This window comes from Balearica regulorum, chromosome 12 (genome assembly GCF_011004875.1).
Source record: "Balearica regulorum gibbericeps isolate bBalReg1 chromosome 12, bBalReg1.pri, whole genome shotgun sequence".
NCBI lineage: Eukaryota > Metazoa > Chordata > Aves > Gruiformes > Gruidae > Balearica > Balearica regulorum.
In genome coordinates, this window is record NC_046195.1 from 22,524,699 (window position 1) to 22,547,582 (window position 22,884).

At 58.2% G+C, this 22,884-nt stretch overlaps 1 protein-coding gene and 1 long non-coding RNA gene across 6 annotated transcripts; one reads left to right on the top strand and one right to left on the bottom strand.

The window, feature by feature from the left end:
• Positions 1-6,210: 6,210 nt before the first annotated feature.
• LOC142603480 (uncharacterized) lies at positions 6,211-7,339 on the bottom strand. The gene is made up of 2 exons (XR_012837422.1): positions 6,925-7,339; positions 6,211-6,378 (listed from the first exon to the last, which is right to left on the bottom strand). It is a non-coding gene; the product is annotated as an uncharacterized LOC142603480 (long non-coding RNA).
• A 19-nt stretch (positions 7,340-7,358) lies between these two features.
• PAQR5 (progestin and adipoQ receptor family member 5) lies at positions 7,359-22,417 on the top strand. 5 transcript variants are annotated; one of them, XM_075764381.1, is made up of 10 exons: positions 7,359-7,464; positions 7,882-7,959; positions 10,472-10,524; positions 10,940-11,170; positions 11,450-11,577; positions 11,694-11,899; positions 12,863-12,989; positions 18,124-18,220; positions 18,758-18,899; positions 19,911-22,417. In XM_075764381.1, exons 4-10 carry the CDS (start codon positions 11,120-11,122, stop codon positions 20,156-20,158), a joined length of 999 nt encoding a protein of 332 aa, XP_075620496.1. In that variant the 5' UTR covers positions 7,359-7,464; positions 7,882-7,959; positions 10,472-10,524; positions 10,940-11,119; the 3' UTR covers positions 20,159-22,417. The 5 variants fall into 5 exon arrangements, with proteins under 5 accessions (XP_075620496.1, XP_075620498.1, XP_075620494.1 ...); XM_075764383.1 differs by lacking the exon at positions 7,882-7,959 and having other exon boundaries at positions 7,383-7,464; XM_075764379.1 differs by lacking the exon at positions 7,882-7,959 and having other exon boundaries at positions 7,391-7,468.
• The last annotated feature ends 467 nt before the right edge of the window (positions 22,418-22,884 follow it).

The window sequence follows — 22,884 nt, forward strand, 5'->3', positions numbered from 1 at the left end:
CCTCTGCCTTAGCCACTCCGTGCCTGAAGCGACGCTTCCTCCCTTGATGCGGAAGTGCCGTTAAATCGGGGCCGGGCGATGGAAAGTCGGTGTCTCCTTGGCTGCAAGCGTGACCTGCACCCAGGATGCCACGTTTGACTTCGTCACGAATAATTTTTGCGTGACCGAAATGCACCGAGCAAATCTTGCGCAGCCGGGCGGAGCTTCAGGACCGTCTCCCGGCTGCTTGGGTGAAAATATTGATTTTCATTACTTAGCAGTTTGTTAAAAACGTATGAATTGAAAATAGAAGTGGATTTAAATATGTTGTCTTGGTGATGAATTTGAATGTTTGCTGCTCAGTTTGTGGTGAAAGGAGATACATTTGCCATCTGCCTGGAGTGACTGATAACTCCCGTGCATGCGTTGCCCTTCCTGAATGTTAAAGAGCTGCTTCTCTGCTTTACTAATCTCTTCCCAAACCGGCAGGAGCTATTGAAATGCCAAGCGCTCGGCGTTCCAGCCTATTAAACAAGGTGGAGTTTGGCAATGGGGAAGTGCAAATGTTGAAAGACATCCTGGCGCTCGCCGGCTTGAATCTTTAGGACATTAAATATTTTAAGAGCTCCTCTTGTTGGATTTGTATCTCGAAGCGACTTGCCGAGTAGGTTGCCTTGGGTTGAACCGAAGGTGAATGAGAGGGAGCGCCTTGTGTTAGCGGGTAATGACCGCTAACGAGCGAGCGTCGCCGGGACTGACGGACGGGTCCTGGGCATCTCCTGCCGGCTGCCACGCCAGGCCGGTCGTCCGCCGCTCCTTCCGAGGTGTCACCGAGCCCCGGGAGCTGGTGATGCCTCGTGCTGGGAGTACACCTTCATTTCTCGGTGCGCTTGGGTGCCCACCCACAACCTGCTGCTGGGGGCTCGCTGTGGCTGTCCCTGAGGAGGCGGTGTGAAATATCTGATGGCTAATTACAGCAAGGGCAGGCTTCTGGTGCCAAGCGTGGGAAGAAACGGGAGCCTTGGCCGGGCCTCGAGCACTTGAGGTTCTGCTCTCGCCCTCGGCGTGTGCGGATGCTGGTGCCAGGTCGTGCTGGTGGTGGTGGTGAAGGTGAGAGATCCCTCTGTTGGGTTTTTTTGTTGTTTTCCTAGATTAGCCTAGATTAATAGTATTTGCTCACGGGGAAAAAGCTCCGTGTACAGCTTCCCTCCTGCACCATCCCGCTGCGGCTCCATCCCTCACCCCCTGCACCTCCCGGCCCCCCTCTGTCAGCAGAAATGCTGCTCCGAAGAGTTTTCCCTGTTTAGGAGCCCGCTCCGATTGCCTTCCTGAGCTGAAGGGATGCCATCGCCCCAAGGCGCTCCCTTCCAAATGGATTCACCGCGCTTTAGTGGCTTTCTGTCACCCTGACGGGGAAATACAAGAGACGGCGCTGATGCACTGATGCACGGAGCAGCTTCCCCGGGCAGCAGGGCTCCAGCGAAGGAGGCGGCAGCTTCTTTACCTGCGCTGGGAGACATAAACGGTGCACGGACACGCTTCCCGGGGCCACGTGCCTGTTTGCGAGCGAAATCTTGGCCGAACCTTTCCGGATGTGAAAAGAGGCTTTGAGGATGCTCGGGAAGAGGCTCGTGGTGCAGGCGGCAGCTTCGGCACCGCTGAGGATGCTGCGAGGGCTCGGGGCTGGCTGTGTCCCACGGCGGTGCCAGCTGAGACCCCGCTCTGCTCCCCCCAGCACCCCGCTCTGCTCCCCCCAGCACCCCGCTCTGCTCCCCCCAGCACCCCATTCTGCTCCCCCCAGCACCCCGCTCTGCTCCCAGCCCCTCCGGAGGGACCCTGCGGGCACTGGCCCTTTTCCCAGTGGGATATCGAACTGCTCTTTGCACGGTGCCCTCAAAGGTACCGAATCAGCCGGGGCCCCCCCCCGGGCACCTCCCGGCACCTTCAGCCGCTCGTGTGCGGGAACATCTACAAAAACTTGTTTCTGCAAAGCCCAGTACTGGGAGAGGAAAAAAAAAAATCCAAATGGCATCGCTTGGGTGGGGAATACTAACCCATTAATTTGATCATAAAGAAGCCTTTTTATTAAAATCCTGTCTTTATCCCAAGTGCTCGCAGGGCTTGGCTGGATCTTATTAAATGCTCCGATATTTCACTGTAGCTTTTTGTTTTCCCTGGGCCTTGTTTGAACAATCAAATGTCAGCAGAAGCAGCTGGTGGTAAATGCCATTTCCCTCTGCCCGGGGAGCGCGGGACTGGCTGCTGGGTGCTTAACCCAGAGATGAGCTGCTTACAGAGAATTAAATATTAATACTGGGTATTGCTGTCTTTAACGCACGGGGCCCGGGTTGTGCGGAGCGGGGCCGTGTCCAGCTGTGCCCACGGGTGCCACGGGCAGGCAGGGCAGCGCGTGAAGCTCCGGGGAAGCGATGGGGTGCCAGGCGTGGTGAGGAAGGGCTGGGGGTGGTTTTCCCCGTGGAGTCCCAGCGCTCCAGCGAGGGTTTGGCTCCTCTCCCGTGGTGCGGCTCCTCCTGGGCACCCGCTTCCCCTTCCCTCCCCCATGGTTGTCTGCAGCTGCCCTCCTCCCTCTGCTCCCCGCAGCATCCCCGCAGCATCCCCGCTCCCGGCTGGGGCTGTCGTACCCCCACATCCTCCAAAAACATTTACGGTAATGTCAGCACTGACACGTCCCTCCATCTCACACGCCCTGTAAGCAGAATGTGTCAGCATATTCATTTTGTAATTAAAAATATTAATTAAGGCTGGCTGGTGCCAGAAGTGGGTTGCATGAGCTGGGCTGTGCCAGCAGCCGGGGCCGGCTGCGTGCGGGGGCCGAGGCAGCGGGGGGTCCTGCTCCCTGCCCGGGATGTGCCGGGGTGGGGATTTTGGCCAGACCCCCCCTTTTTCCGTCCAGGCTCGGCCACCTCGGTGCTCCCAGGGTCTCCGCCGGGATGCAGGAGGTGGGGAAGGGGTGCTGGTGGAGGAGGAGGGGGGGAACGCTGGGATGAAGCCAGAGCTGCTCCACAGGCACCTCCCGGGCTGCGGTGACCCGTGGGGACACAGCCCCCCCCTGCAGTGAGACCCCCAGCTCCTCGGGCCGGGGGAGGCTGGGAGACGGCGGGTCCGGACATGGGGGTGGGGGGCTCCAAAGGTTAAGGGGCCGCAGCGGGGCTTCTCCTCCGCTCACACAGCAGGCGCTGACAGCGATGGTGGAGCTGATGACGATGATCTTGTTTTCTTTTTTTTTTTTTTTTTTTAAGTTTAGATGATTTTAAAATTTTCTAAAGTTTGGGTTGGTGTTTCCGAGCGCTGGTGCAGCGCTGTTCCTCCAGCGATCCCATCCCGTAGCAAAGCCCCCGGCCCCTCTCGTCCCAGCTTTCCCTGCCCGGTGGGGGAGTGGGCATGGCAGGGATCCTGCTCGGCTTGCGAGCGCCGCCTGCTCGTACCCATCCTGCCCTGTTCTTGCAACGGTTTCTGCAAAGCCTTTGGTGACCCTGACCGCAGCAGAGATCTGCCGGAGCCAACGGGGCTCGGGGTGCGCTCGGGGACCCGCTCACGCGTGCGAGTCCCGCTGGCAGCACGTGGCATTAGCACCCACCAAAGCTGGGGGCCGTGGGACGCGCCACAGCCCCTGCGCCAGCCCCGGGTCACCTACGGGCGTTTTGCAATTCTGCAAGTCAGGCACATCGTGAGCTCGGCTCCGCTTTGCTCTGAGCTAGCACAAGGTCTGGAACGACTGATTGTCTCCATTTAGAATAGCTCCAGCTCACAACAACTGACTTTATAGACAGCTAACTCCCTTTCATGGGGAAAAAACAACTTGGACCAGCAGAATAAACCGTTGTTTTCATATTCTGCACTTGTCACCTTGTGAATTGTTCCGTGTTGGTATTTCCACTGTCGTCGTGCCCGGCAGCGCCGGCCGGGGCTGCAGCATCGCCTGCTGCAAAGACGATGCTGCCGAAGCGCAGGCGGCGCGGGCAGAGGGTGCAGCGGGGGCCCTCGTCCTCCGTGGGCACCCACACGTGCTGAGCGGCTCTGCCTGGCGCTCGGGCACGGCAGGATCGGGCCCCGCAGGGCTACGGGAGCTGAACGTGCCGGGTCGGCCCCCGGCGGGGTTTGCACTGAAGAGACGGCGCTTGCAGTGGACCGTGAATAACACGGTGGAGAATTAAATGTGCGTAATTAAACATGCGGGCTTGGGGCTAAATTAAATATTAACCAGTTCTCCCTTTGCACCTCCCATTAGCGGCTCCGCCGTGATGCTGCGGGGTTCGGAGGCGGCTTGGGGAGTCCCGCGGCCACGGAGAGGAGGCAGCAGTGGCTCCTCTCCGGGTGACTGCCCCGGGGGGAAGGGATGAGCCCCGCCGCCCTGACAAGGTCCCCTCTGCGGGGAGGACGGGAGCCCAGGCTCCCTCTGGCCCCGGTGACCCCCCTGGATCCAGCACAGGGGTTCAGCACGGGCCCCTGATGGCTGCAGGACCAGGGATGCTCGGTCCAGCCGTGCGACGGCTTTCACGTGCTTCAATGTCTCAGCGTGGGTAACTGCAGGGCGAACCCTTCCCCGCTCGGTGTTCACCCCTCGACGGAAATTTTGGGAAAGTCCCCGCCCAGACTCCCCAGTTAATTTAAGGAATAAAAAAGACAGAAGAAACATTTGGTCAGAGCACGTTGCCATCACCCCCGTGTGCGTCCGACCTGGACAGAGTTGGGGTGGCGGGAGCGTGGTCCATGTGCATCCTTGCAAGGGCCGGACTCTGCCCGCCGTGGCTGCTCCGAGCTGACCGGGAAGCTGGGCTCAGCCTTAAAGCTGGACTTAGCCTGAAATCTGGGCTCAGCCCTAAAGCTGGACTTAGCCTGAAATCTGGGCTCAGCCTGCAGGTTCCGGGGTCGGGGGTGTACGGCAGCCTGCCGTGGCTCTCCCCGGGGGCTGGCAGGGCTTTACGGGCAGCTCTGGGGGTGACGTTGGGTCCTGCAGCTCCCACTGAGTCCTTTTTTTGAGGGCGGATGTTTGTTCGCAGATCAGCAAACACACGCGACGTTCTGGGGTACGGCCAGCTGGGAAAAGTCACCTTTACGCTCCTGCTGCCCAGGTGTAAGTCAAATAAAAAACCAGAGAACGATTAAAACCCGAGTGCGCTGTGCTGGTGAGCGCAGGGGGGGTGCAGCTGTGACCACGGGTGGGATGAGCGCTGGAACCCACGGCACGGCCTCTGCCCCTCGGGGCGACGGGGGGGTGGCCGTCCCCGGGCTGTCCCCGGGCTGTGCAGGGGGGTGGTCACATCCGCACGGGGGTGCAGGGGCACATCTGGGGGTTGCACACCTGGGAGGTGGTTGTGCACATCTGCAGGGGCAGCCGTGCACGTACCCCGGGTTTTTACACCCTTGGTGGGTGCTGGGGAGCCGGGCTGCGGCAGCAGCCGTGAACCTCGCCGGAGGCCGGAGCGCAGCTTGGTGCCGCTGGGGATGCTCGCTGCATCCTGGCCGGCTCTCGGCAGATGCCTGCGGCGACGAGGCTGGGAGAGAGCGGTCGGGGATGCCGAGCTCCGCAGCTCCGGCTCTCCGTTAGAGCTGCCCGGGCCCTTGCACGGATGCAGGGCTGGATGTCCCACTTGCACATTATCCCCGTGGGATTTGGGGTTGCACAGACCTTCACCGAAGGAGCGGCTGCTCCGGCAGTTTGCCGCCGTGCCGGCAAGGCCTTTACCCAGAGCACAGCGTGCTGGGAGGCAGCTCAGCCGTGCAGCCCGGAGCTTCCCCGCTGCAAGTGCCTCTTCCCAGCGCTTTGCCCCCAGGAACAAGAACCAGCACAAGCTCTCGGCTGGTTCGTGCTCGCTGCTGGTTTCCAGACCCCCAGGACGTCCTGCTCACACGGTTGTATTTCAGCTCAGTTCCTATTTTGCTGCAAAAACCATAGCTGGGGTTCAGCCGTTCAGTGCTGGGAAGTTTCCACCGGTTTGAAACTCGTTGCTCCGGTTGCATGGGAGCTGAAAACACCGGTTTGGAAACACGAGGTTTCCCAGGCTGCTTGGACGCGGGCACGGTGCTGGGAAGAAAAGTCCTGCTGGGCTGGAGGTCGTGCCCAAAGCGGGGTCGAAGTACTCGGATATAAATCTCTCGGCCGCTGCCAGGCAGGGCTGCTGCCGGTGCACGAGTCGCCAGTGCAGATAAATGCGGACGGATTATTTGATGGGTTTGTCTCAATGATCGCGTAAAAACAACCAGGAGTCATTTTAAAGCATTTCATGGTTTTATTACGGTGCAGCAGCAGACTTCATCCTTTCCAGCTCATTTGACCGGCCGTGGCTCATAAACCCGGGCAGGCGAGGGGGTGAGTAGAGTAAATCTGCATCTTGGTCCCTGCGGGCAGCAGTTTGGAGGAGAAAAGAGGCAGAAGCCCTGGAGATGGTTTAAACCGCACGCTCAATGCCAAACAGCGTGGGGTGGGCAGAGAGGCAGCGTTTTCCTCCGGCTCGCCGCTCTCCTGGCCCGTAGCCCTGCGGGGACGGGGGCCACGGCGGGGGATGAAGTCAGTGACAATGTGCCCCGGGAGCCGAGCTGGCCCCTGCCCCGCAGCTGGATGCGGACGTGCGTGTTCCCAGCCCGGCCGTGGCCTCACCCGCCCCGTGCCCCAAAGCAAATCCGCATTTTGTGCCAATTTGCCGGCAAGGGGCGGGGGGGGGGGGGAAACGCTGCGGGAGCTGTGGGTGACCCAGAGGCGCCCGGTTATCCACGACACAGCCCCTCTTCCAAGCAGAGCTGGAATGAAATTGTCTTCCTTGTGCTGCCCGGGGACGGCTTTACTTTCTCCAGCCAAATAAAAGGGCTGTTTATAAACACAGCTCGGCGTGGGCTCACGCCGTGAGCACCAGCTTCGGCTGGCACGCGGCCGTCCCCGCATCCCCGGCTCATCCCCTGCCGCGGCACCATCGTCCCCCGCCTCACCCCCGTGCTGCCCCGGCTCCCGTTTGTCGCTGGCGATGCTTTTCGTGGCAGCGGAGGTTGTGGCCGTGGGGTTTTGGTGTTGCTGGTGGGATCTGGCCGTCTGCATGGGGGTCGCTTCGTTAAGGAACTCATGACCGGACCCACTGGTTCCAGCTGCTCAACAACACGGGAGCAGCGCCCGCACAAACCTCGCCGGCGACTTGCGGTCCTCAATCTACCGCTCCATTCAAATATTGTGAAAGATGTTACCAACGGCCGCAGTAAAAACAGAGGCTTTATGGGGGGAGGAGAAGGGGAAACGCGCTGAAAACCCAGCGCAGGCGTGGGGAGAGCCGCTGGGACCGACCCCCATCGCCCGGCCGGCTGCGGTCCTCCGTCCAGCCGGGAATGATGTAAGACCTCTCTCCAGTTTGGGAGCACCTCCCTCTTCGTCTGCGGGAGGGTTTTAACTTCGCAGTCTCCTTGGAGACAGTTGAGCAAGTTTCGGGTGTTTTCCGGTGCCAAAGCGGAGGGGCCCGGGAGCTGAAGATGCACGGGGAGGTCTGTACGTTAATATTTTTTCCTGCCCTTATTCCACTTCCTTGCAGCCCGGCTGAAGCTAATCCAGAGCACGATCTGAGAGCGTTTGGCCACAGTTATTTCCGGTTTTATTTTGTTGCCTTTTTCCTGTTTCACTAAAAGACGAGCCAGAATTAATTTGCTCCTAATCTGGGAAAGCAGCCGGCGGGGCTGACCTCCGCCGTGTCCTTCCCCCGCTCCTCTCCCCGGAGCCCAGCCGGGGTGCGGGGACCGTCCTGCGGGGTGCGGGCAGCGAGCGGGGCTCTCTGCGGAGCCTCCCTGCCCTTCCTGCCGGGCTGCCGGCTTTGGCAAACCTGCCCCAGCCCGCTCGCCTGCCTTGCCTACGCCCCGGCCGGGTTTCCAGCGTGGCTCGGCCATGTGGGCTGTGTTTGTACACAGATGAGTAATACGGTTACGCGGAGCCAGCGCCGGCGATAACGCAGCATCCGACCCAGCCCCGCTCCTGGGAGCAGCGCCGTAAGTACCGGCCGCTCTGCTTTTTCCCCTGAATCATTTCAGATTGTTGCTTTTCACGCTTCCCCCCCCCCCCCGCCCAGGAGGACGCCGAGGGTTTGCACGACATGAGCTGGCGTGTGGGTCGTGCCGGGAGGCCGGGAGGTTTTTCAGACGCTCCGTGAAAAGATGAAGGTGGGAAAGAGCCGTGCGGGATGGGGACGGTGCGGCGGGGCCGGCAGCACGGTGCTTTTCCCTGCCCTCCCACGGCACCGGCAGCTCGTGGCCACGCTGATCGTTTGCAGAATTTATGGAAGTTTCACTCGGTGGCGTTTTAGGAGCGGGACGAGGCGCCGAGACGCGTCCGTCCCCCGAGGAGGATGGATGAAAGCGCTGGGTCTGGCAAAGAGCTCGAGCACGTGCCTGAAACACACTGATTTTGGAAAGCCTTAAGCTTACGCGTACGCTCGGGGCTGCCTGCTCGTCTGAGATCCCGAGCAGATACCAGCAGCCACCCGCAGCAAGAACAGCCTCCTACAAAGCCTCTGTTGTTCTGCTGGAAAAGGTCTTGGCATGTCCCACGCTGCTGACTCCGGTGCCGAGCACTCAAAGGAGCCCAGCCGCTTGTTTTACAGTTCAACTAGTCTCTCTCCTTGCGCCGCCGTAAGAAAGTCATAGAAGTTAATAATTAACGGCTAAAATATTTTCCCCTCCATCGAAAGACACCGGTCGCACGCCAGCTGTGGTGGGAGAGCCGTGCCGGGGGGGAGCTGCTGCAGCCACGCTGGCTGGAGCCGAGTCCGGACCCGCGGCGGAGGGACGGTGACAGGGGACGTGTCGGGGCTCCTCTCGCCACAGACAAACCGCAGCCATTACGGGCGAAAGCGGGTGCAGGGCGGGAACCTTCCCCCGGTGAACGCGGCACAAACCGAAGGCTCCCGAGCTGGACCTGCAGCCTGCGGTGCCTGGCATCCCCACGGGGCTTCGTGCACGGCCATAGCGGGGTGAGGAGGAGGAGGAGGAGGAGGAGGAAGAGGTGTGTTTGCAGCCAGCTGGGTGCTCCTGCAGAGTTTGGAACCTGCTGTTTGCAAAGGAGCCGTTCGCAGGGGTCACGGCTGCCATGTGCCCCCATCCCTCGTCCCACGCCGCTGCCATGGGAGCAGTGCTCCCGGGTGGAAAAAGTCAGCCGAAGGAGGAGGAAAACACGGGACTGCAGGGTGTGCCCGGGCTGCTGCTGCACCCCGCAGCTCCGGTGACTCATTTTTGCTCTTAAAAATACAAGCTCTTCGTTAAGCCCGGGCCTGGTGCTTCCCACATCCTTCCGCAGATGCGGCGCCGGTGCGGGGTGCGTGCGGGGGACCGGCTGCCTGCTCCCCGCGTGGGCTGCACCGAGTCCAAGGGCTCTTTGCAAATCAGGGCTCCCGCACCCCGCGGCGTGCCTTTGTGAAGAGCTTGCCCCACTTCCTCGGCTTCACCCGGACGAGACACGTTAGTTTTGCGCCATCCCATCGTCGCCCTCATTCGTGTTCCTATCAGACGTGCGGCGGGGACGGGAAAAGGCAGAGCCCTGTGCCAGGCTGCCCTTCGTTTCTGGAGCATGCAAATAACCAACGGCTCCCTGCCCGCACTCCCTGCCCGCGCTCCCTGCCTGCGCTCCCTGCCCGCACTCCCTGCCCGCACTCCCTGCCCACGCTCCCTGCCCGCGCTCCCTGCCCACACTCCCTGCCCGCACTCCCTGCCCTCCAGCTGGGTCCTGAGGCTCTGGAAGCCACGGCAGGGATGAGGTTCCCCCTTCCAGCATGGAGCGGTGCAGGAATACCGAGGGGATCGCGGGGGGCTGCAGCCTCCGCGTAGCTTGGAGGCAGCACGCCTGCACTGCAACAGCCAAGAAAAAGCTCCTGATTTAAGCCTAATCTTTAACTAAAGGCATTTCCAATTTTATTTTATGTCGGGTTTATTGCTCTCTTGCCTCGTTAATTTTTTCCCTTCTGTTAACCGCCTCCCAGCCACCTCCCTCTCTCCCGGTGCTCCCCGCGCACGGTGCCCCACGGCATTTTGCCCGTGTCGGTTTTGCACCGGAGCTGCTCGGCCACGCCGAGAGGTAGAGTACGGGCGGGGAGGAAGAGAAGGGGAAGTTGAAGGGCAATGCCAGGGGCCGGGAAAGGGCAGCAAAGGGGTTCGTTTGGGACCGGCAAGTCTCTGCGCAGCTCCGGCAAGGCGTGCTGAAGGCTGAATCTCGGCGCGTCCCGGTGTGAAGTTATGGGATGGCTGAGGCAGCCGAAGTGCCACCCCAGGAGCGGCGCTCAGGAGGCTGCGGAGGCTCTTTCTCGTGGCTCTGTGGGCTGGAGGGTTGCAGACAGCTCTCAGAAACGGGGGGGACACCAGTGCGTTGGTTCACATGCGATACGCCCGTGCGACACAGCCGACCCGGCACGCCGAGCCTCAGGCTCCCTTCTCGCCCGGCTTCCCCCCGGCCAGGCGGTCCCTTGCAGGAGGGCGCAGGGGATAATTATTTTTTTTCACCTTTATTTCGCAGACTGGAGGTGGAGGCGGAGGGGGGAGAGGCGGCACTGCCAAAGCCGTCAGTGGGTAAGAGACGGGGACGTTGGGGCCGGAGGGGCTGCACCGTGGCACTGGGATGCCCCACGGGCAGCGGGCAGAGATGAACCAGCCCGGGCGCTGCCTGGGACCCTGCGTCCTCCCCGCTTCCCTGAGGGGACCTGCCTGCACCCTGCAGCCCCCCAGCCCGTGCCCAGGGCTTTCTGTGCGACCTTGGGGTACTCTGGAGACGTGGACGCTGTTCCCGCATCACCCCTGGCTCTGTTGGGGTGACGACAGGGACTTCCAGTCCCTCCGGGTGGTGGGCACAGGGACATGCTGTCCTTCTCCCCCTGGGTGGTGGGGAGGGGGTCCCAACATCCCCAGGAAGCATTTGCCACGCGTGGGTTTGGGACCCTGCATGGGGACACTGTGCCACGTCCCCACGAATGCTCGTCTCCCCCAGGTCACCCATCCTGCACCCGGGGAGCGTCACTTCGGCCGTCACGGGGCAGCCCCGTGCCCGTCCCATCGTTTCCCCAGCGCGGTGAGATGCGGCCAGGCGGGGCGTGAGGCAGCGCGGGGGCTCGTCCCCAGGGAAGCCCACCCGAAAACATCCCTCGGAGCCGGAGCGCCGACCTGCGCGATGCTGAGCCTCAAGCTACCCCGGCTGCTCAGCATCAACCAAGTGCCTAAGGTCAGAGAGGAGCTTTTCCTCCCTAAGCTCGAGGCTCGGTGGGGTTTGGGGAGGTGGCAGACGGGAGCAGGGTGCTGGGGTGGCTGTCCCCAGCGTGCTCGGCCCCTCCCCGGGACCACCTCCCATGGGGGGGGGACACGGCTCTGTCCTCGCAGCAGGGTCCTGGGTCCTGAATTATGGGCACCTTCCTTTTGGCAACCTTCCTTCCTTCCTTCTCCTCCGGTTTGTCCTTCCTTCCTTCTCCTCCGACTGCCACCGGTGCCAGTCTTTGCCTTGCAGGGGTACCAGGAGCAGGGGATCCTCTTTGGGTATCGCCCCCCCAGAAGTTCGGCAGCAGACTGCCTCCTCAGCGTCTTCCAGATGACGAATGAGACCCTAAATATCTGGACGCATTTTGTGCCCGCCTGGTAGGTGCCGTGTCCTGGGTCTTCAACACCCGGGGGAGGAGGCGGCGGGTCTCTGCGGTGGGAGCAGGGACGGGGGACACCCAGGGGTGCGATGCTCACCTTCCTCCACCCCACAGGTACTTCGTGTGGACGCTGGTGGGGCGGCTGCGGGGCCCGGGGGGCCGGGAGGACCCCCACGCCTGGCCGCTCCTCGCCTACCTGCTGACCTGCTGCATCTACCCCCTCGCCTCCAGCTGCGCCCACACCTTCAGCACCATGTCCACCCGCGCCCGGCACATCTGCTACTTCTTCGATTACGCGGCTCTCAGCATGTACAGCTTGGGTAAGGACGGGCAGGTCGGCAGAGGTCTCGATGGGGTGCCCGTCCCCAGCACCCCCCAGCGCAGCAGGACCCGAAGCACAGGGAGGCAGCAGGGACCGGGCTGGACCCCCGGGTGCTCAGACGGCTCGTACCCATGGGACAGGCAGGAACGGCAGCTGCTTGTGTGGAGTTTCTCCTCCTCCTCCTCCTTCTCCTTCTCCTCCTCCACTTCTTCTTCCTCTTCCTCCTTCTCCTCCTACTCCTCGTCCTTCTCCTTCTCCTCCACCTCTTCTTCCTCTTCCTCCTTCTCCTCCTACTCCTCCTCCTCCTTCTCCTTCTCCACCTCTTCTTCCTCCTTCTCCTCCACCTCTTCGTCCTCTTCCTCCTCCTCCTCCTTCTCCGTCCTCTCCACCTCTTCTTCCTTCTTCTCCTCCTCCTTCTCCTCCTCCTCTTCCTCCTCCTTCTCCTCCTGCTCCTCCTCCTCCTCCTCCTCCTCTTCCTCCTCCCTGCAGCCTGGCGCTTGAGAGGGACCGTGAAGCATCTCTGACACCCCCACAAATAATAATTTGAGGCTGAGTTTCATACTGGGCAGCCCTGGGATGAAGGCCTGGCTGTGTGACACGCTTTGGTGTTCGTACTGAATAGAAGAAAGCAAAAAACCCACATTAAAAGCAAATGCTGTCGGTGAAGTCGGTGGCAGCTCACCGGGGTGCAAACCCAGGGTGGGCAGCAGCAGCCGGGGTCTTCTCAGGGCCCAACGCGCCCCCGGCTGCTCACGGCAAGGTGTTTGGAGGGGCTGGCTGGCAGGACGGCTGCCGGCCGCTCCCCGCAGCTATTTACCTCCTCGTCTACCTGAATTCCCATCTCCCTTTCCCGAGAGCGCCCGACGCCCAGTGCCGGTGCGGAGGTTCTCAGCTGCGCCCAGGAGGATGCTGAGGGTCCCGGCGGGACCTGGCGCTGACCGGGCACCTCCTGTGCTTCCAGGGTCTGCGCTGGCGTACTCGGCGTACATCTTCCCTGCGGAATGGGTCGACAGCACGTTCCACCGCTGCTACGTCCCCATCGCGGTGTTTAACACCGTCGTTAGCACCAGTCTGTCCTGCTACTCCAGGTAAGCTCCTGCGTTATCCGCCGTGATTGCCACAGCAGAATCGGTAATTAGTAGTATTAATAAAGGTTTTCAATTACAGGCTGTATCGTAACAGTAAGAGCCTTACGTTCAGGAAGGGGAAAAGGGGATTTTTGGTTTAGATGTGTTGCATGTTGGCAGGAGGAGAGTTTGATGGTAAAAAGCGCAAAACAATTGAAGTGGCTTTAATTTTTGAAAGTTCGAAAGGTAACGTTGCGTGGTGCGTGCCTGGCAGGAGGACACCCGCCCCCGGCACCTTCTCTGGGCTGTTGCTTGTCGCACACAACCTGCAGAGAGGGCTGGGCTCCCGTGCCCCCAACGGGTAAACCTGCGCTGAGCTTTAAACGTGAGCACGGGCCTGCCAAAGGCACGGAGCAGCCAAAGTGCCGCGTGTGTGCGCGCGTGTTTCTATGTGTGTGCGTGTTTGTGTGTGCGTGTGTTTCTATGTGTGTGCGTGTTTGTGTGTGCTTCTATGTGTGTGCGTGTTTCTATGTGCATGTGTTTCTATGTGTGTGCGTGTTTGTGTGTGCGTGTGTTTCTATGTGTGTGCGTGTTTCTATGTGCGCGTGTTTGTGTGTGTGTTTCTATGTGCATGTGTGTTTCTATGTGTGTGCGTTTGTGTGTGCGTGTGTGCGTGTGTGTTTCTATGTGTGTGCGTGTTTCTATGTGCGTGTGTTTCTATGTGTGTGCGTGTTTCTATGTGCGTGTTTCTACGTGCGTGTGTTTCTATGTGCGTGTGTTTATATATGTGTATAACAGGCTTGCAGAGGAGGACCCTCAACATTCTTGCAGCCGACCGCATCATTTCTAAAGCATGAGCAGCATCGCGTGCGCGGTATTTTGTTCCTGAATGGCGTTCGAGAATTTGTTTGGAATAACTCAAATGTCTAAACGACTCAGCTGATTTCCAGCCGTACGTGCCGTGCTAGATCTCTGGATTGGTTTTTATTTAATTTGCGGTAGATACCTCCCTGAAGGCTGTGTTTGTAAAGCGCTCGTGTCCGTCACTGCGACAACACGCAGCTTGCTTTGCAAAACCTACAATTCCTGTTTTCACAAGCGGCGTGAACTGTTTGGCGTTATTCCTTCCTTGTATTTCGGGGTGTCTTTGTATTTCGGGGTGTCTTTGTATTTCGAGGTGTCTTTGGCATGTGGTTGCTCTTTGGCACGTGGTCGCCTGTTGTAGCATCACGTAACCCTGGGGGGGTTTTTGCCCCCTCCCCGGGGCCCTCCCGGCACAGGGCTGCGTTCGATGCTGCTGCCTCGGCGGGGAGGAAGATGCTCCCACGCCCCGGCACACTCGGCACGGGGAAATCACGCTGCTCGGCCGGCTCTGCTGCGCGAGAGGGGCTGCGGCGGGGTGGGATGGTGCTGAGTGCCGCCGTGTCTTCCTCAGGGGGACCTGCTAAGCCCTCGATATTCCTTATGGATCCTGCAAATTTGGCTCATTTAAGTGTCTGTTGAGTATGGGAGGGTTTACTCGCCTGTTGGTCTGTGGGTTACTCCCTGGAGTAACTCCCTGGGCTGGAAGATGTGGACCTGTCCTTGGTATTACTGAGCAAACTCAAGGCTCTCTCCTGGATCGCTCAGTGGATGATCCCAGTTGGGGCTTGGTATTTTTTCCTTATATTCTTCATTTCTTTCTCTTTCTTTTTGTCTCTTTTCCCTCTCTTATTTTTGTCTTGTGCGTCTCTTTATTTTCTCGTTAGATGGGCTTAGCAAACGAAGCTTACTGACCGCCTGCTAATCCTAGTACTTACCGCTCGAAGATAACGCTTAGGAAATATCAGCAGCTTGAGATCAGTTCCAGATTAATTTGGATTGTTTAAAAAAATTCTCGATCTGCAAATTTAATTGTCAGCATCTCTCTACTACGAAACTGTAAGTACAGTTATGTGAAAAAACTGCAGGTATCGCTATGGGGTAGAACAGCAGTTCCTGTCGTCTCAGGACGCTATTCGTTAGAGAAGCGGTAAACCCACCAAATGTCGGCTTAAAAATAAAAAAGATCAACAAAGCATCCCCGGGTGAGCAGGAATGCTGGATGCACCACAGCGGCGTGGGCCAGCAGCGGTGCTGGCTCACCCCCGTGGTGCTGAGCAGAGAACGAGCCCCCGTAACTCACCACCGCGCCCTGCGCACACCCCGTCGCCTCCTTGGAGCGCGTTAGCTGCCCGCACCCCGTGCCCCTCTGCCCGCCCGCGTGCGAGCGTCTCAGCTGCGTGTCACCCCGTCCGTGCCCCCGTCCGTCCGTCTCTCTCCTCGCTCTTCCCTCGCAGGCTGCGGCTGGCGGAGGACGAGGGTGCACGGGTTTGTACCCGCCTCTGCTCCGGTGCTCCCCTGGTTCGTGGCAGGGGCTCGTGCCGGGCGTGCACCCCGGGTGCCTGAGCCACGGCTGGCGGGGCGGGGATGGGGAGGCGGTGGGGCTGGCTGCCCCTGAGACCCCCGTGAGGCTGCCGGTGCCTGGGCCACCCCGTTTCCTACCGCAGGGTGCTGCTCCCCGATTGCCTTCGCTTCGACAGCACCCTCGGCTGAGTCACACCAGCCTGAACGTCCCTCCGAGCCGGGGTGGGGGGGTCGGATGGGAGCGGACCCGAAACCGAATTGTGCAATGGGCAGCGATGCTACCGAGCCGGGAGCGGTCGGAGGGGACCTGCCCGGGCAGCCCTGCTCCTGCCCCGCTCGCAGCAATGCCGTCAGGGCTGCTCCGCCAACCGCACCCCGGGCAGGGCAGGGCTGTCTCCGGGAGCCGGGAGGGTCCGCGGCTGCCTGGGGCCGGGGTCACTCGAGGGGCCGGGCGAGCGGCACGGCTGGCCGCTGCGGAGCGGTTCGTGCTGTCAGCGTCGGGCTACCTGAACCCGGCTGGTGGTCTTCTGCACTGTGGCCGAACGCGGCGGCAGAGGATGCTCAGCGTCTTGATGCGGCCCGGGAAGGTCAAGGGGAGTTTGGGGTAATGCAGAGGAGGATGCGGCGAGGTGATGAAGGCAGGGACTTGCAGTGGGGCGTCTGAAGAAAGGCATCTGCTAAGCTACCGCACCAAATTTAATCAACTTCTCAGGAAAATTTTCCACCCCTAGATGGCTGGCTGATGAGTCAGCAGTAAGAGTTTTGGTTGGTTGGTTTTTGCATCCTTTGGCCAAGGAACATTGAATTGCCAAACAGGGAAACACGTGCAGATGGACCGCAATAAGTGTGTTTATCCTTTACGTGATGCTAGATACCCCCGCCACACTGAAACAGAGCGTCCGACTGCATCCCTCCCCCCATGCGGGATGAGCAGCCGCACACAAGGTTTCTTTCATGCTTGAGGATTTGGCATCTCCCTGCGGACATCCCCGCGAAAGCAGAAAAACCTGTACGGGCTTTTCAGGAGAACAGAGTACGCTTGAACCCTGCTGCATCTCACTCGTCCCCTGTGAACAGGGCACTGTCCCCGGGGTTACCCTGCGCCCGGCGGGGCGGGGGCTGTTTTGGCAACAGAGGAGAGCAGGTTGGATCGGTCCGTGGCCGGAGGAGTGGGAATACGTGTGGCAAGGGTGGAGCAGGACGGGAGTACAGCACCGGGCAGGTGAAACCACGGTAGGAAAACGCAGCAGGAATCATGCAGAAGGGCAGGAGGAAATGGAGCAGGAGGCATCTTCGGCATCACCGTCACGTCTTCTGAGCAAGCCACCAGCCACGGTGGAAGGCCAAACCGCGGAGGAGCGAGGTGAAAGCCCTTACGCCGTTAGTGGCTCTTGAGCATAAGTTGAATCGTTGGGGTTTCAACCGTATTTCGGGTCATATTGACAGAGCCCTCCTGTTTGCGGGAAGGTCTGTTGTAGTTCTGCACAAGTGAATCTCTCTGTTTCCACATCGGGTTAAAAACCTGTAAAAGTTGGTCTTTCCCAGCGGGGAGGCACCGGAGGCAGAGCTTTTCTGTTCCCGGTCTGGAGCTCCCGTGGCTGCGGTGGGAGGGCAGGGTGACGCTGCCGGAGCCTCCCCCGGGGTCGGGACCATCCCGACGCCCACCCTGCCGCCTCCCCGCTGCCCCACGGCCAGAGGGGCAGGACTTGGCGTGGGGCGCGTTGGCCGTGCGTGGTGCGGCTCCCCTGGGCTTTCCGTCTCCGTGTTTCCTTTGAGTCGTGTTCCCTGCGCGGCGAGAGCAGGCTGGGGGCTCGGCACACGGCTCGCGACCCAGCCCCAGTTTTTATAATGGTTTTTTGGGGACTTGGGTGGTCGATTCTTTCGTGATTTCAGCTACGGAGCATGTCCTACATTTCAGCAGCGCGATTTCCTGGGGAACAAAATGCAGACTATTATTCCCTGTCCAGACATACACTTCCCTCCTCATACATGGTGTGATTCTAACCAACAGGCTGCTTCTTCCCTTATGATGGTGATGTCATTAAAAAGTAACTTGTTAAATTAATTTACTTTGTGATTTCAGTAACTCTCTGCATGCTTTCTCTGAAACGACAATCGCAAAGTCTTGGCAGGATGTAAAAAAGAAGGATGCTGCGACGTTTCACGCGTTTCAAACGTCAGCTGCAATACAGCTTAATTAACAAACGGTGACAATCACAGCCGGACTGCTGCATTACCTACAAAGCCTTCCAAACCAAGGCAGATGTATTCTCCTTGTGACTGCCGTGCTCACAAAGCTTAGATTCAAACCCAGAGTGAAAACTCAGTTAAACACAACTGCAGGGGCAGGAGCTGTTTGAAGACCAGCTCTGCTCTGGCTGCTGATGGGTAACGAGCAACGGTAAAAGAAGCAAAATCAGCCACTCCAGGATGGTGTAAAAACGGTCGTTTCCAGAGCTGCAGAGACGCACCGCGAGAGCCAGAGCAGAGAACGGGGCAGAGCCCCTAAATCCTTCCTCCCCCAGCCCGGGGTTCAGCCCGGGAAGGTCCCAGCACGTGAGCTGAGGGTGGGCGCAGCTTTAACACCGTCAGCAGACAAAACCCACGCTGCTCTGGCTGAACCTGCGGGCAGCCGTGGGAAGGACGTACGTGCAGTCTGTACACTGCAACCACAGTCCCCAGCAAACGGCCGGCAAACAGAATCCGGTGCTTACGTGAGCCTAACCCGCCGCGCTGTGCCCCGCGAAACACCTTCTCTGTTTTCTTCTAGGTTTCTGGAGGTGGAGCACCCCAGGTTCAGCAAGGCTTCCCGCACGCTGGCCTTTGTGTACCCGTACCTCTTCGACAGCATCCCTCTCTTCTACAGGGTACGTCTCCCACGGTCCATATTCCCAGCACCGAGACATTTGCTTGCTGCGGGGTTGGAAATATCAGCTGCTTCATCTCAGTCTGAAAATATTTGGGAAAATATGCCAGCCTTTTTTTTTTTTTTTTTTTTTTTTTTTAAAGGAAAACAAACTCTGGCAGGAAAAGAGATTTGGTTATTTTTTCCTGCACCTATTGCTAGGCAGATTCCTTCCACTTCAAAGCTCCGCGCTTTGTCCGTGCTGGAAAGTTACTGCCTTTGAAAGCTGCGAGTTTTCCAGTCCCTAAACTGGAGCGGGGCGGGAGTTTTGCTACAGGGAGGTCTAAGGACAGGAGGTGCGGGGCTGGGATTTGCACAAAATGGAGGCGCCAGCACTCGTATTGAGCCCTGGGTCCTGCACCCCGTGCCCTGTTGTGGGGTGCTGGGTGGCCAGAGATGACGGGGGGCTCGGGGAACGGCGCTGCCTGCCTTAGAAACGTGTTGTTCCCCTCTTTCCCTTGCACGGTACCCCTGCGTGGACACCTCTCTGCTGCTGCAGTTCTACCTGTGCGCGGCGGAGAGCTGCACGGAGGCTGCCATCCTGCTCCACTACAAGCACACCATCTTCGCCTTCCTCACGTGCTTCATCTTCGCCAGCCACCTGCCCGAGAGACTTGCGCCGGGACACTTTGATTATATAGGTGAGTGCCGGAAGGGTGAGCCGGCATTGTTTTCGCATTATTTTCAGGAAGAAAGCGCGTTAATGCATGAGTGACTCCCAGAGGTTATAATATATTCCCCGCTGGCAATCTGAGATGTGGTTTTATGTACGAGATACAACAGTCCTGCCTAGGTCAAGCGGGAACAGCTCCAGAAGCGTGCCGTTTCCAAAACGCAGCGCGGGAGCAGCCTCCGAGGAGACCCGGTGGCGGTCCTGGCCGCATCGGGGTTTTCCCTGCTCCCGCCACGCCGTGCACGAGCACGGAGCTCCTTAGCACCGCGCGTGTGCCAGGAGGGCGGCAGCCGGCTGCGCGTCCCTCGCTGCCATTACGGCCGGCTGGGTTTTTGGAATGGAAGATCTCTGTGCTCTGGTGGCGCAACGATAAAAGCCACAGAAATTAGTAGAATAAATATTTAAAAATGTGATGCCCGGAGAAGAAAGACAGGGAACTACTGGGGAGAGTCCAGCCGAGGGCTGTGAGGATGATGATGGAGCATCTCTGGTATGAGGAAAGGCTGAGAGAGCTGGGGCTGGTTAGCCTGGAGAAGAGAAGACTGCGAGGGGATCTCATCAATGGCTATCGATATCTAAAGGGTGGGTGTCAGCAGGATGGGGCCAGACTCTTCTCAGTGGTGCCCAGTGACAGGACAAGGGGCAACGGGCACCAACTGGAACCCAGGGAGTTCCATCTGAACATGAGGAGAAACTTCTTCCCTCTGCGGGTGACCGAGCCCTGGGACAGGCTGTCCAGAGAGGTTGTGGAGTCTCCTTCTCTGGAGAGATTCCAAACCCGCCTGGACACGATCCTGTGCGACCTGCTCTGGGTGATCCTGCTTTGGCAGGGGGTTGGATGAGATGATCTCCAGAGGTCCCTTCCAACCCCCCAGTCTGTGAAGCTGTGGAGGCAATGGATGCCATGCAGAAGGCCTGCTGAGCCCTCCCGGTGCTGTTTTAAAGAATTTCTCGGTGAGTGCTTTTGGCTTTGTTGCAGGGCACAGCCACCAAGTTTTCCACGTCTGTGGGATCATCGGGACGCACTTCCAGATGGAGGCCATCACGATGGACATGGCCGAGCGCCGTGACCGGCTCCTGCCCGCCCCGCTGCTCCCCTCCTCCCTGCAGACCCTCGGGTCCATGGGCATCTGCGTGGCCGTGAGCCTGGCTGTCATCGGGCTCTGCTCGATGTCCCTGCGCTTCATGCCGGAGCCTCTGCAGAGAGAAAAACTGCACGGGCATTAGGCTTCGGGTCTAGATGGTATTTATGCTGCTCCACGGGAGAGACCCTAAACAATAAGGGTCTGGTATGGACGAGGAGGAGTTTATTCACCTACGCTCTCTGAGAAAATGCTTATTTAAAATTTTCTCAGGAGCGAAACATATTGCACTGGGTTTTGTACATAGAGCTTTAGAGCTGGGAACAGATTATGAAATGCTTTTAATCAAGTTGCTATTTCACCACAAGAAATATTTCAAATAATCCTAACTTTTTTCTGCAAAAGGGAGATAAGTGCTAATACTTTCCAAAGCAATAGGCATTCATCAGGTCTGCCTTACGGAGGAATCGGGGGGGGGCGAGTGAACGTGGGTAACAGTGGTCCGCTGGTGGCACAGCTGCCCTTGTCATCAGCTCAGACCGATAGCCAGGACTCCCTGGTGAAGGCACGAGCAAGGGCGCTCCCAGGGGCTCCTTAACTGAGGTCTTCACCTTGAAAGTGGCATTATTTAGGGATTAAAACCTCAAAGATCCGTGGTACACTGCCTTACACTAAACCCAAGTGCCTGACAGATGTGGGACTCGGAGAGACTAGAGTTTGCCTGAGTTTTTAAATTCAGCTATTTTTAATCGTTACCCAGAAAGACTTACTCTAGAAGAACTCTCCATGGGACGTTCCTCCAGAATAGCGGGGTTTTTTTTGTCCGATTCCGGTGCATAGGTAAGTCCTGGGAAATTAATTCCCATGGGAGAGCCGAGCTCCCTTCTTGCCCCGGGACCTCCATCCTGTACTTCCACCTGGGCTCCCTCTCTAACCTCATTTGTGGCATCAAACGTTAACGGAGGAAGAAATACCCGCGCCCGCGAGGTGACGACAGGGCTTCCTGCCAAGCGTTGTTTTGTACCGAGTGTTTAACAAACAGGGGTGCGAAGCCGCCCGCGGGCAGCCGGGCCGTTCAGAAAAGGTGTTTGACACCTTGCTGAGGGCGCTGAGGAATTCCCGGCTGCCTCGTCGAGGGATCCTCTCCCCGGAGCTGCTGAGGCAGGACCCTACGTCTGAGGGATGACTGATGCTACAGCCATCACCGCTGAACCTCTCCCGTTTCTGGTCCCGCTCGGACAGAATGTTTTTCTTTTTGGGAGTGAGTAGGATGGGGGTGTCTGGGGAGAATGAAGCATTGGTAATGCAGGGGTTCAGACCCACAAACCCGTGTCACTTTAAGGCATTTCCAGGGTTAGACCTCTGCTCTCCCAGCAATCGCCCTGTGCTCCGGCCGCTGCTCCTCGCTCGGCTCTGCTCTGCGGTGGCTGGATCCTACAAGGGGAAGCGGAGAGCCCTGGGCAGAACCTGGAGGTACCAGCCTGGGGCAGGCAGGGGGGAGGCAGCCCGCGGGGAGGGCTCGGCCGGAGGCTCCGGCCACCGAGGCTCTCAAGTTGGATTTGCCCAATACCACGCGGGAGGTACGGGAACGCGCGATGCAAAGATTACTGCTAGGGAATGTTATCAAGCTTCTTGATAATCATACGGGTGTGTAATTTGTTTTGTGTATAATTACCTCTCTCAAGGTATAATTGATGCACTTTTGAGTGACAATACAACGGCTCATTAAATATATTATGGGACAAATAAGTCTTTTGAAAAATAGCTTTCTTTTGAAAGCTGACCAAGATTTATATTAATATTTATAAGCACTGGAACACAATTGTTTATTCAACAGTTTTATTTCATTAAAAGAGAAAACTAATATAACTATCGCACTGATACACGCTAACCTGATTTGTATAGTTTCATAAAAGTACTGTCTGTGAAAATGAATCACTTCAGAGATAATTGCTGATAATTGCAAAGCTTATTTACCTTGTGTACTCGCGTGACTGGAGAGGAATCTGGCTCTGCACGCAAGACACGATTTAAGAGCCTGTAAAATTTACATGAATCATTATACATTTTTTCTTGGTTGTTTAACTTTTGAATTTGGGAAGTCCGCTCGTCCTCTTCAGGTAAAACTATGTGTAGGAAAACCGCATTAAAAAATGTAACACCGTATTATACACTACCCTAATCCCTCTGGATCCTGTAGTGCTTTGCACAGACCCTTAGTCTGGTACGTACTTCACACACTAAACCAGTCAACGTTTGATCTTGCAGTAGCACAGGTCAGCCAGATTTCTTGTTCAGCTGGAGACAGGCCTTCGAAAAGCTATTCAATGTACTAAATTTTAGTCACGTAAATAAAAACTGTGTGTCAAATTGTTACGAGTAAATAATACAGGATAGTTATTTGTTGGAACGTGCTGTTTTGTTGCGTGTCCGTGCCCAATCCAGAGCAAATCAGAAACAAAACTATCCGTTTTATGACCAAATCCCAGAGAACATCACTCATCTGCTCCTCAGCCAAGGAGGTCTGACTGCGCTGATGAACCAAGCAGCCATACAGCAGATTCCTAGGTCTGTCGAGTTCCTTTGGGTCAAGGGAAAAGGTGAATGTGAATATTCCTGAATAGCGCTTCATCCAAAAGACACGGGTCTGCTTCCAGAGGAGTATAACGCACAACATGGATTTGAATAAGCTGGAATGAGGGTTTGACGGTGGTAGCAGGAGTCAGGACTGTCTTCGGGAGCACGTCCCCAGCGAGGCAGGCCTCGTCATCGGATTCTGTACCAGGAGTCCGGTGTGGGAATCGTTAGCTCATTTGTTAAACCATCATCTTTCCTCCCGTGATGATACTGAGCTCTGCTCTCCCTCGCCCT